General features: G+C 41.8%; 1 protein-coding gene across 1 annotated transcript in view; it reads right to left on the minus strand.

The window, feature by feature from the left end:
- The window catches only part of PAXIP1 (PAX interacting protein 1), a 33805-nt gene extending 29102 nt beyond the window's left edge, over positions 1-4703 (minus strand). The window contains exons 1-2 of the mRNA XM_026052991.1: positions 4617-4703; positions 453-587 (exon numbers count right to left, since the gene is read on the minus strand). Coding sequence (XP_025908776.1) covers positions 453-587; positions 4617-4703 — 222 coding nt within the window. The remainder of the gene's footprint in view (positions 1-452; positions 588-4616) is intronic.
- Positions 4704-13468: the final 8765 nt, after the last annotated feature.

The raw sequence follows: 13468 nt of genomic DNA on the forward strand, positions 1-13468 counted from the left end.
AGCCCCAAAAAATCACAAGAAAAAAAAAACCTAAGATTAAAAGTCTACTAACTTTATTATTATTATTATTAACAGAGTACACACATGCAGAATCACCTTGCTAAGCACACGTGTCTAAAATAAATAAATAAACATGAGCAGTCTACTACTACTGTTGAAACTGAGATTTTCCATTGCCAGAAGCTCTAAGAACTTCCTGAAACAAGACGAAAGGTAAGCGGAAGGAAAGAAAAAAAAAAAAAAAAAAAAAAAAAAAAAAAAAAAAAAAAAAAACCCAAAAGCAGGAGAAATATGGGAACATGACTGCAATATAAGTGTATCATCCAGGAAAAAAAAGTTTGTGAAGACAACATTAGATTTCCAAAAATACATTTCAGTTGGGCATTAGCAAAACATGAACATTTTCCAGTATAACTTGTAAGAGAAGAAGTTACCAGAGAGGAGTCATTCACCTTTACTACAGGGAGATCAAAGACTTCACGAGATTCTCCAACCTCTGGATTGTCCCCATCTTCTGCAATGATGTGTGAAGCCAGTGCATTGTAAGAAACTTCTTTTGCTTTCCCAGCTTTCAGAAGCTGAATTACCTAAAACCAAGAGAACAGTGAGGTAAGTCAACTTTTTTTTTAAATTACTTTTGATTTGATAAAAGCACTAGTGCAAGAATATACCAATACATTACAGAACACAAAGCATAGGGGCTGACAGTAATAAACATTACTGAAGTTGTCAAATGAATACCATTTAAAAGCTTATTTTTAATGTTTACATCTCTGTCATATTTTAATCACCCAAGACAAAGTTTTACTTTCCAAGATAATTCAGGTTGGGGCATAAATCTGGAAAGAGTCAAAAAATTTTGAAAATAAATTATATTTTTTTTCCCCAAGAAAAGACTTTCCTTCTCCTTTGCATTTAGTTTTGCAGATATTAGCTTCAGAGTCCATTCTATATCGCTCAAAAAAAGAGCTTGAAGTTCAGAAAAAGGTAGTCAGGACTATACAGTGCAGCCTTCATGGAAGCACTTCCCAATCAAGCTAGTTCTTTACTTTGATAGAGGAGAAAGAAATTACTCATGTGTTCCCAGTATATGTTTACGTGTAAAAACTAAAAAAAATTCCATCCCACAAATGACATTTGGTTCCAATACTTTTAGATCCAATCAATATATATCAACCCACAGAATGTATGAGTAAGTTTGAAATAGCTGGGCCTCTCCAAAATAGTGAATTGGGCAAAATAACTGAGCAGAGCATCTCCCTCTCTCTCCTGTGACCCCAAATGCAGCACACTGGCTAAATAAATAAATAAATAAATAAATAAATAAATACACAGCGATGTGAATTCTGAAAGGACTAAATAAGTAAATTGATAAACAGCAAGTGAAGGAGTACACTTAAACATGGAACTTATTCACACCAACAGTGGAGAAAAGAAAGGTAAAGAAAATGAATCTACTGTAGTATTGAGCTGATAGCCAGCAAGCAAAAAAAAAGAAAGCTGACACTAAAAGAATTTGCAAGAAAAAAAATGTAATTATGGTATAAGAGAGAAAGGAAGCTTTCTAGCAAAGAGATGTATTGGAAAATAAACTGAGGCAGAGTTAAGTTTATTTTAGGGAAAGCAGGAAGAACAACAGGTAGAAGGACATGTATTCTTAGGTACTACCTTAAAGAGCTAAAGTACAAACTTCTCTGTTACAACAGTTACAAGCCCCACCTAATTGTGTATTCATTGAAAGATTAAAAAAAGAATAGAGTTTTAGGAAAATTGTGCATTTAAAACAGAAAACATGAAGAAAATTTGCACCTAATAAACAACGAATACAAGATTTCTGTATCAAATCAGCATTGTGTTAAAGAGATTACTTAAGCAAATACCTACATTAGCATCAGTAGGGTGCTTAAATATAATGGATAATAATTTCATATGGTTATCTAGAGCAGTATGAAAGAGTATTCTCCTGGTAAAGCTTATGTCAGTGTCAAAATTCCTCTTAGAGCACATGCTCGCTTTAAGTAGAGTAGCTACACTGAAAAGTTACATGGGCACAACTGACTTCACCTTGTAACGCGAGGAAAAACAATGCTGGCAACCCCTAATACAGCTATCGTAGAAATCTTGCCCTTCAGATGCTAGCTTAAATTCATGTGAACTTCACTGACATTTCATCTGTATGGCACCTATATTTCGTCTTTGAATCTGCAGAAAAAACAGCAGGATTTCAAAACTAAAAAGTAGAACAGAAGAATGGGCACCAAAATTTATAATAAAACAAGAAAAGATACAGAAACCAAGTATTCTGCTCAAGTTCCTTCTTGCACAGTACTGTTTTACTCTATTTTACTCTCTTTGTCTATTTTCAGCAGCGTTAGCTGTGCATAATGATTGGAGTTTACATCTGCCAAGAAAACATGGAAAGCATTTATTACAAAGGAGAAAAATAGGAAAAATGGCATGTAGCCCCTCAGAGAGGTGTGCACAGGCAAGGGTACATCCCAGTGGAACGGATTCAAATTTGAGAGCCAGAAATTTAATCCTCCATCATTTGCCAAAGAACATCTAAGCATAAATCCAAACTTTTGTTTCCCTTGTAGCTTATGCTGCAAGTATTTCAATAGGTAGTATGTAGCTAGTCACCTGAATAATTATATTTTGTTCTGATTATTGGTTTCATTAAAATCCTCATTTGTGCTAGACCTGTTTTAATATTTATTAGGATATCCAGTCTTCAATGAAAACATTTAGATATTTAAGTTGACCAGGGTAAACTCATCTCCGAAAGATGAAATAGGAAACTTCTTTTTGAAAGTAAGCTAACAACCATTTGTATATTAAAACAGCTTTGCTAACATGTCTATTTTTATAATACTAATAGATAAATATTTTAATACAGAAACTAGTTTTTAAATCTATTTGCAGAATTTGGTTTGGATTTTCTCTTCTGTATCCCAGCTAAGAACACAACAGGTAAACAGCATTTTAACTGGTTTTGTTTTCCCAGCGTCCCACTTGTGAAAAGTGGGACAAAGTTCCCACACGGAACTTGCCCAAGTCCAGTAAAATCCACTAGCTTTGGGCTCAGGCAGCAGCACTGAGGATGTCCTGACATCCCTACAACCCCGTGCCAAAGCACCAAGGCACTTCAGTATCCAGAGCACAGGAGGGGAGAGTCTTTTAACTGTCTGCAGGCTGTTCACAGAACAACTTAAATCCAAGAGCTTTTCAATTTGGGCACCACATACACAAAGAAGTGGGTAACCTCCTTTGTGAGTGACCTGAAGCAGCGGCAGCAGCTTTTGCAAAGTGCTGTGCCCAAGTTTATGAACCCAGCCCGGGCCACCCCACGTGTGTGTCCATCTACAACACAGAAAAGCCATCCACAAATACATGAGAATTGAGTGTCTCTAACTTGGCGCACATCAAAGCTTGACAACAATGACGTTAGCTGCTAAGCAAGATAAAATTGATCAAAAGAAGAAAAAAGAAAAAAAGACACTAGCAAAAGCGACCAACTGTTTACTAACTCCAGGAATACTGCTGATTGTCTTGCTATGTCAACACAAAATAACTGTGTCCCTTTTGGGACACTATCCATGATTATAAGTGATATAGAAGAGTCCTGCAGTTCTGTTCACTCCTCTCTATACACATAATAATATTGATGCTATAGATTTTTAAAAATACAAAGTATTATTCAAGCTCTAAATGCTCTATTCAATCATTTCCAAACAGTTCATGGCTGAAGACTTTTCCTTGTGCTCCTCAACTACCTCACAGGTCTATATTTTCATTAAAACATAATTCTATTTGTGTGAACGTATAAAAATAATCTAAATGAGTCAACATCTACGTCCTGTGCTTATGGCTCTCTTAAAGGCCCATAAGTGAAAATGAAGCCCTGAGATTAAAGGAACCTGACACTGAACAAAGGGCTGGACTACAGCAGCTAGCGAAGAAGCCCAGACTTAAATTTCAATAACAAACACACGGCACGGTGGGCACGAAGTTGCTGCCCTCACGCTAGACACGGGGCACGTCAAACGCTGGCCCGGTTGGACAGCGGGAAAAGTTTCCCGGGCGCTGGGACAGGCCGGCCCTGGCCCCCAGGCTACGGGCCCGGCGGTCGCTCGGGGGCAGCGGGGGGGCCGAGGCGGGCGGCACGCGGAGCCCCCGGCTCGAGCACCTCGGCGGGGCCGCGGCGCGCACGGAGCCGCGGGACGGGCAGGCGGGAGGGAGGGCCCCGCGGGCCGGGCCCGGGCGGCAGCGGCGCCCGCTCCGCTCCGCTCCGCTCCCACAGGAAGTCCCCGCGCCCGCCCCGCCTCCGCTCAGGCTGCTACGGGGCCTGCGCGCCGCGGCCGCTTGCTCCCATGGCGGGTGGCGGCGGCGGGCACGGCCGTTAGTGACCGTTAGTGGCCGTAACGGCTCCCCCCGCCCCCAGCCCCTCAGGGGCGGCGGGCGGGAGCGCGCGCCCAACCCCCACCCCACCCGCGAGCCTCGATCCCGCGCGGGGAAGTGCTGGGGGGGGGGGGGGCAGGGGGGACTGGAAGAGCCCACGGCGCCCCCGGGAGCGGGGGGTCGCGGGACACGCATCGGGGGCGCGGGCGCGCCGGTACCTTGGGGTCGATGTCTCCCACGGTGAAGAACTTGACATCTTTGAACATGTCCTCGGGCACTTTGAGCTCCTCCTCGTCGGCCGACATGGTGGCGGCCGAGGGCGCCGCCGCCGCGCGCCAGGCCCCCCACCCCCGGCCGCGCTGCGCCCCCCGCTCACGCTGCGGAGCCGCCGGGGCCCGGGTCTCCCGCCCCCTCCCCCCGCCGAGGCGCCGAACCGCGCGAGCAAGGCGCGCGCTGCGGGACGCACCATCCCCCGCTGGGGCGCGGGGGGGGCGCCGGGGGGAGGGGAGAGCCGCCCGGGCGAAGCGGCTCCCCCCGCCCGAGCGGCCGCACCGGCTGCGGCAGCCCTACTGTGGATCCTATCCCGCGGACGCTACCCCAGCTCCTCTGCCGCTGCCCGAACCGGACCGAGAACCGGCATCCGAGTTCCGAGCTCCCCCCGTGCACGGGACGCAATGGACTCGCCCCGCACGACAGGGGCGGGTGGCGGGGATCCCCGGCCCCGCCCATGAGGGCGAGGGAGGGGGGAGCGCGCCGTCCGTAGCCCCCGCCCTCCCGCGGCCCCGCCCCCTCGCCGGCCCCGCCCTCCCGGCGCCGCGCGGGCGGGAAGGCGGCGGCGGCCGCGGCCGTTAAACGGTCGTTCTGCGCCAGGCCTGAGGGCCGTGCTGCCCTGCTCGCCTCCAAAACCCGCGCGGCCGCCCGGGCTACAACCAGAATGAGACTTGTTACCTTAAAAGCTTGCTGTAAACTTCTGCAGTAATACAGGGAACCACTGAAATCCGGAGCGGGGGATTCATCTAACCTAATGCCACAAAACTGCTTGGAAAATGGAAATATTTGCAAGGAGAAAGAGCTATTTATTGAGCCTTTCTTTAAAAAAAAAAAGTGGTGAAAGCTAAGCATCTGCTTGCAAATTGTTTATACAACATATTTCTTGGAAATACCTAACCTACCAATACCTGTTCTACTCTGTTGCATAAAGAGACCTTCTCTCTTGGGTGTAGGTTTTATTGTATTAACCTCTTGATGACATTTAACTTTTTTTAGGCCAAGAACAGGTGAAAAGTCATTAAACTCTTATATGACACATTCCTTCATAGTACAGAAAAAAAAGAAAAAGAAATAACCAGCTGCTTTTGCAGCTCAGTTTGTCTCCTTTATCCATTCACATTCTTATCTATTCTCTACAGCTCCACTTTTGATCCATTTTGGCTTCTTCCCACTAAATTACAACTGCTTTGACTTAAAAGCTTCCTGCACCTAATGTAAAATATTTTCCTTGTGGAACTACCTGGATGTCATCAACACAAACGCTTACTGAGTTTCCTGCCCTTTTGTGTTCCAGTGTCTTTGTAGAATCACCTGTATTTTCCAGCACTGCTTGTTCTCCCTTCTTTCATAAATATCAGTGTCTTTCAGGTTCCTGTTCTCTGTTTCAATTTTTCCTCCCGGTGTTATTTTCTCTTCATGGTGAGGTGTGATTGCTAGATTGCCCCTCCTCCCATGAGCACTTTCCTTACACCTAATGTCATGTCATTCCATATTCCCATTTCATGCTAAAAAAATAAGCTATATCTCCTCTTGTTCCTCTCTTCTGTCTATTTTCTTTGCTCCTTTGAACATTTCCCCTAGCCTTTCTATCCTTTGGGCTTACCATATGCACTTTATTTTTAGTTCTTTACACAAAGATTACAAATATTTCAAATCGTGCACGGTGTTCATACTGACAGAGAAGCACAGTGCAAACAACCAACCCTTTGAGCATGATTTTCAATAATAACGCCCTTTTTCAAAGCTTTAGCTCAAATCATGCTATTGCAGCATCAGGTTGGGCTTCTTTGATCTTCCATTTAGTCAGCTATTCAGATCTGAGATAAACTCGGTATTTTAAATCCCATCAATTTGACAGTCCTACACACAACGTGAGATGTTGGCTGTGCCAGGTCAGAGCACTGCACGTTCAAATCATTGAAGTCCATTGCAAAAGCCATTTTTGGCAAAAAGGTACTGGTTAATCTCAGCCAGGATTGCACTTTTTGACCAATTATGATAATTATCAAAGAATGAGGTTTAATTCCATCTACAGTATGGCAATAATGCAATGTAAATAGAGAATTTGAGAATTCACTAAAACAGCTTCGCAAAAAGAAATCAATTTTATAACTGCAGTCTCAAAACAAGTTTTAAAGCAGAACATTGTCATGTGATAAAAGAATGTCTCCCAAAATTTAATATATATTATTCCTACTTGTAGCTTTTTCTCAATAACAACCGATACATTTGAAAAACACCCAGCATATTCAAAATGAGGAAAAAGGCTCATCCAGTTTGAAAAAAATACAAATAAAAGAATTCCATCCTAGAATGACAGGGAATGATGTATGTGCTCACTGCTTCCACTCAAGTTCATTACAAAGCAATACCTAGCGTTAATCATTCCAATTGGACTCACAGCTTTCAAGCAATATAGCAGCATGCATCTTGGAGTGGCATTTTGCAAGTGTCAGTTGACTTTTACACTTATAATAAATCTTTGAATATCATCAAACATGAAGCATAAGAGAGTACAGATTCTAGGATTTTTTGTTCTGAAGAATCAGCTTTCTAATCTTCCATACCACTAATTTGAATTTCTCTTTGTAAACCAGCAAAGTAACTTTTCCCCATAAAACTCAAGAACAGTGATTTCTCTGAGAGGCAGAATCATGCTACTCGTTTCAAAATATTTGTGTTAATGTCACGTAGGAAACAGCACATTTTTGCTTAATGGTTAAATATGAGTAGACATAATATGACATATTGAAAAAAAAAACTTTAAAACCCTGTCAGTTTTTTTTTTTAATTTTACACATTAGCTTCTCTGTCTTAACAGACTTTTGCAGAGCTAATTTAAATTTACAGCATTGTGTAGATCTGTTTCTCAGATAATAACAGCCCTAGTACATTCTATTCTGAAAATGGAAAATATATATTTTATATATACACATATAATGTATATACACATACATACTTACAGATACATAGCATATGCTGGAAGTTATTTATAATGAATTCACTAAAATTACTTATTTGATTCAAAATGTTTTAAATAGTCTGAAATTTCAGTGAGATCTTTTACATTTTTTTATCTCATTTTTATGTAGAGTATTTCAAATTAAGACTAAAGCAGCAGAAGCTAATGAACTCTAAGCAGATTGCACTTTTAAAAATATACTTCCATAAGAAAGAAAAACTTAAGAATCCTTTTTTCACTAAATGAACTTTACACATTCCTTCTACTTCCCAGGAAGTTTTTCCTGGTGGACATTTCATGGAATCCTTAAGGTTGGAAGGGATCTCTAGAGGTCATCTAGTCATTAAGACACCTGAAAGGTCTAGTGGCCCCTGAGAAGTAGTTTTGTGTGTCTAAATTTTGAACTTTTCATTACTTGGAGTGGCTATCGGGTTCCAACAGGGATGCTAATCTTCTTACATAAAAAAGTATCTTTCTTTTTTTTTCTCCATCTTTGTTGGCTTCAAGATGACCACTTAAGATGGCTTAAAATGGATTATTCTTCCCTGTAATTAGCTTCTGAATATGCAGATTAAATAATTAAATTAAGAAACCCATCTTTTGCTTCTGCACGTACATGATGAGTCATCTGTCAACAAGTTATTTAATTTCTTGCAATTAGACTATTTCTAACAAAAATGAGCAACTCCAATTTCTGCATTGCTTGTGTGACCTCGTTTATGATCCATAAGAACAGAAAGGTAGATGGAAAAACCTCGTTCCTGCACGTGGCAAATATCCCCTGTATTTGCCATGAGTAAGTCCTGGATTCTGCTAGCAGGTCAGCACCCAGAACCAAGCCAAACCCGTGGGCTGGTCCCACCACTTAGTCACAGCAAGGTGCAGGACACAGCACCCATCTACATCTAGCTTTAAAATGGGTTAATTTTGCCGGGAGTTGCAGATGCTGCTGCTGTTTTTTCAGAAGGCTCGTGCTGCTTCACCTCCTCTTTCCTGCAGGTTTGCAGGTTTTCCCTGTCACATCCCTGGACTTGGGCCCATCACGTGGACCAGGACACTCAGTCATGGGCTGCTGTGCTGCTCTCTCAAGCTGTCCACAGGTCTGAGCACTGTGCACAAGGATGAGACTAGGTCAGAGCAACTTAATCCTAGGGGAGATGCTACATGTGGCAGAACCATCATCTACACACACAAAAAAACCCAGCCCAGCTGGGATCCTCTCTTTAGGTGGAGTCTTTGCTCGGATCATGGGCAAAGACTGGGCAAGGACACTCCAAGCATCGGTGCAACCATCCACTGACATCAGCTATGCCTAAACCCGAGCTCATTTCTGGGCTTAGTTGCCATAGTGAGTAGAATGTATAGAAACTGTGCACATCTCCATAGTCCACGCCGAACTGAACAGCACGTTATCTGCACAGAATCGCTCCAGACGCAGCATGTGATATATATCTTTAACTATAGGAGTTCAGCACATCCAAGTTTATGGCCACGCTTGTAGAAGAGCTGCAACCCGATGTTTACTTTGCAACCGCACATTATGAAAGTGCATTGAGTTGACAAAATTTGTGCAGACAATTAGCCTTTGCTTACATAAACGCCTTATTTGTGTGCACAAATGATTATATGAAAAATTCATGTGCATCTACAGTATCCTATTTAGGCATAATTGCTTGTGAGGAAACAAAAGTTTGATTTTTTTTTTCTTTCCTTGCAGTTAATTAAATTCAGAGCTTAAATTAAAGTGTAGATTTGATTTATTCCAGTGAGCAGAAGTCTTTTTTTTCTTCCAGCCCTCTGTTAATAATGCAGACTCATGTGGTAGCAGCTGGCTCTCTTGATGTTATTTTTCCAGTAAAATATATCTTCCAACATACCCTGTTTTCTTTCCTTTAGGCCTTTTGTTGTTTTTTGTTTGTTTTCAGAAAGCTGATTCTGGCAAGCGGTTGAGAATCACAGAGGGCTTCCTACATTACCACTGCACCAATTTCTTAACAAGAATCTGATTTTGTAATCTGAACCCAACGATGCCTACGTACATAGCGGGATACACTCCAGCTTGACACACGTTGATGTGTATTTTCGCTCTTCCCTTCAGTGGGACTCCTTACAAAGGCAAACAGGATCTATAATTAAAAACTTTCTTTTTATCTGTGCTGCAACAGTGCATCCTAAACGGCTCATTTGGCACTGCTGTTTTCATTTGCGATTCTCTCCCAGCTCCAGAGCCACTCGGCAAAAGCCTTGTCACTTCCTTGACAGTTTTCTTTCTGAATATAATAGCTACCAAATGATTTGTAAATGCCAACTAACAACGTATACCTTTACTGTAACAGTGCAGAAATAGATGGGGATGAGAATGTTTTCATCAACGTGTCTAATATACAAGGGCATTTTTCTTACAGAAGGGAGATTTAGCGTTAAAGGAGGCGACCTGCTTCTTTCTATTACCTGGGAAGGAGTGTGTCTGACATGTTAGTCCACAGGAAAAGGTGAGATGTTTTTTTTGTCACACAGCAAGGATAAAAAACAGCCCTAAGCTGCAGCTGGGTATGTCTTTAATAGAATATAGCACTGCTAGAGGGATGGTATGTGGTGTAATTGCACCACTTACACTTGTCAAAAGCCACGCCGGCTCTGAGATCAAAAAACTAGCTGTGGGGTTTTTTGTCTTTCCCCCAAGAAGTGTAACACAGTGTCACACTATTGCAGGGAGGGCTGCAAAGTAGTTTTTAGGTAGTAAGGATTTGAGTATGCAGAATGGTGCAGGGCTCTGCAAAGCTGCCATCTCCAAAAATAGGGTGGATACTGCAACATTAATGGATAGGGAGAGGCGATGATGAACCCCTAGTTAGGCCCTTTCCTTTAAAACATCTAGTAATAAGGGCCAGACAACCTCTCCAACACTTGGCTCTAGGGTTTGAAACCTCCCTGTAGTTAGGAAGTCTTCCCTAGTACCTAACCTGAGTCTAAATTATCTAATATTCTGCGAGTGAGGCTGATTATTTCCATCTTTCCCTCTGACTAACAAAAATCCTATCTCTATGTATGTGTCTGTGCGTATGAAAATTGTGCCATACTCTTTTCTTAATGGGTTCTGCACCTGATCATAATGTGCCAGAAAGAAGACTGCAAGTCCTCCTGATGTGTAAGAGCAGATGATTTGCCACAAATACAATGTCATGCTATATACAGGCTCCATCCTCCTATATAGATAGGCTCCATCCTTCTCATCTCAAAGTAGAAATCTTTGCTTCTGCTCCTTTCAAAGAACCTGAGGATTTCTGTATATTATGTAAGATTTTAATGTTTGTGAAAAGTGGCAGGTAGTTCTTTCTCTAACCCTTCTCTGTGGTTGGGGCAAGATCTCTATCCTTTACAGCCTTTGTATTTGGGCAAATTAGTATCAGCCAGACAATGAAAAGGTAATTTTTCCTTTAAACTTGAGCTTTCATTCATGCAGACTTGAAAAATGTTAATGAAACCTGGAGTCACTGAAATGGGTTTCTCCAGAATCTCCAGAAACAACAAAAAAGGCATTGTTAGTGCCAAGACTTTATTATGTGATTCAAATAACACTAACACTCATGCTTATTTTTACATTATTCATGCATATATGCAGCAAAAGGCAATTGAAGTTGGTGGAGTGCCAGAGCATGGGACAAACTTGGAACATGCCCATTGCTCTGTGTCATTGCAGGACAACATGGAAAGTGAATCGGACAACCAACAGTCATCAGTTTGGTCTTCAGACCAGACCATCAGTCTTGAAAAGGGTATGTTCTTGGTAACAGTTATGGTTACAACCAAATTACACATTCACATAGTCTGTAGGCTAGAAAGACTAGTGGATCTTCTTGTCAGCCTTCCTTATAATATGCCCTTAAGTTTCATCCAGAATACTCTTGCTTAGAGCTAAAATCTCTTAAGATGCTGTTAAAGAGGAAGATCCTGAAAGATACTGGATCTTGAGCTGAAGACATTAAGGGATGAAGAATCCAGTGCTCTCCTTAGCTGATCAATATTTTTAACATGACCTTGGAGCTCGCTTAATTAATTAGAGATTGATGTCTACAGCTCTCTGCCTTTTTAGTATGCCAAGCAGAAAACATCATGAAGTAACTCATTTGTTACTTAAGTCCTTAATTATCTGCCACTCCTCAACTGAAAGAATTAGAATTATTGATTAGGTATCTAGACAAAGTCTGTTTTAATGATCCAGCTACTTAGTACTAACCAAGAGCTGAGGTCCAAGGACACAGGTCTCTCTGCCAAGATTTCCCACAGCAGATCTATGCATTGCACTGCTGCTGCCATCCATACTGTTTAACCTCTCAGGCCAGGCCTGCCTCTAACTTTGTTTTTCCCTTTTTCCCCAACAGCCTTTCAAGAAATAAAGAATCTATAAATCCCTAAATGTTCTGGCTACTTGAAAGATGACTCTGTGTTGTCCTCAGTATGGAGCAAACCGTTCCTGAACCAAGAAAGCCTTCAATGGGTTTGTGTCTCAAGGTCTAGTTGCTCTGCGAACTGGCTAAGGGCAGTGAAGGATTAAATTCCCAGTCTGGCTCTCCTTCAGTCCTTCACCTCTGCAATATTCCTGATGTCTCTGCAACACAGACATGCTTGAAACCGTCCCAAAAATGGGGGATAGGGACGAGTTGTCATACTACGCACAAGAAAATGCAACCACATTGCACCTCCCTAGGAAATCAGGGATGAGGATTTTGACATGCTACAGTCTGAATTTTTAGTACTCAAATGTGCTTCAAGGACTGTTTTCCTCCTCTCTGACTAAGGCTTTTGAAGCAGACATGAACTAAAATGAATACATTTATGACAATTGTTGGTCATTTTTAATCCATGATGGTGACTTTTTTTGAAGGAGACCCATAAGGAAATCACTGATTAAAATTTCTGGGTTTATTTAGAGCCTCCCAAGTTCCCTAGATAGACTAGAGCAGCCTTGGGGTCCCAGAACTTGCCAAGCCTGAATTTTTGGTGTTGCAAATGGAAGAAATTGTGATATGAGGCAGAAAGCAGCACAGCTGCAATGCTGTTTTCTTCGGAGTGCCAATTACATTTGTGGTTTGCCTTGTGGCACACCTAGGCAGGCGATTACAGTGGGAAGGCCAGGATACGTTCGTTTAATGTATCCTTGAACTCTATTACATTCTCCACTCATATTGCCAAAGCCTTATCTTCAATTACACTGCTTTCCATTTGCCCCGGGCTGTTATTTGTTAGAAGGCTGGCCTGACCCTGTTGTATCCAAAATGTCAGTGGATTAAATCAAATTTTTATACTTTTCAACTTGAATAGTTATCTCCTGATGCATATAACAAACAGATAATGAGATCTGCATTTTATTAGACACACTGGTGCTTACCAGTGTTTAACTCTTAGGCAGAGTGATTTTGCTGCTCATAGACAAAATTACATTTTTTCTCTGCGGCTGGATAGCTGTCAATTGATTTAACTCATTTAAAATGTGTAGTGTATGACTATTTGCATACATTCCTACTCTTCTTTTCCTAATAGGGGAGATTTCCATTTCTTTGTAAAATACTTGTCTCTCACATTCTGTGATAATTTTCCCAAGCTTTCTCTCTGATGCAAGGATGTTCCTAAATCACATTCCTAGCTTTAAGCATACACTTAAACCCTGCCTATTTTGCTATTCAAAGTTAATCATGCTGCCTTGAATACACTCCTGAAATAAGTCCATGTGAAAAGGGATCTAGTGAACACGTTCCAATTGCTAACATACATATGATTTACAGCTAGCACTCTACGTATGCTTTATATAAGTGCACTTAAAATTTATGATTTATACAA

This window comes from Nothoprocta perdicaria, unplaced genomic scaffold, assembly GCF_003342845.1.
Source record: "Nothoprocta perdicaria isolate Ctin4 unplaced genomic scaffold, notPer1 scaffold_95, whole genome shotgun sequence".
Lineage (NCBI taxonomy): Eukaryota > Metazoa > Chordata > Aves > Tinamiformes > Tinamidae > Nothoprocta > Nothoprocta perdicaria.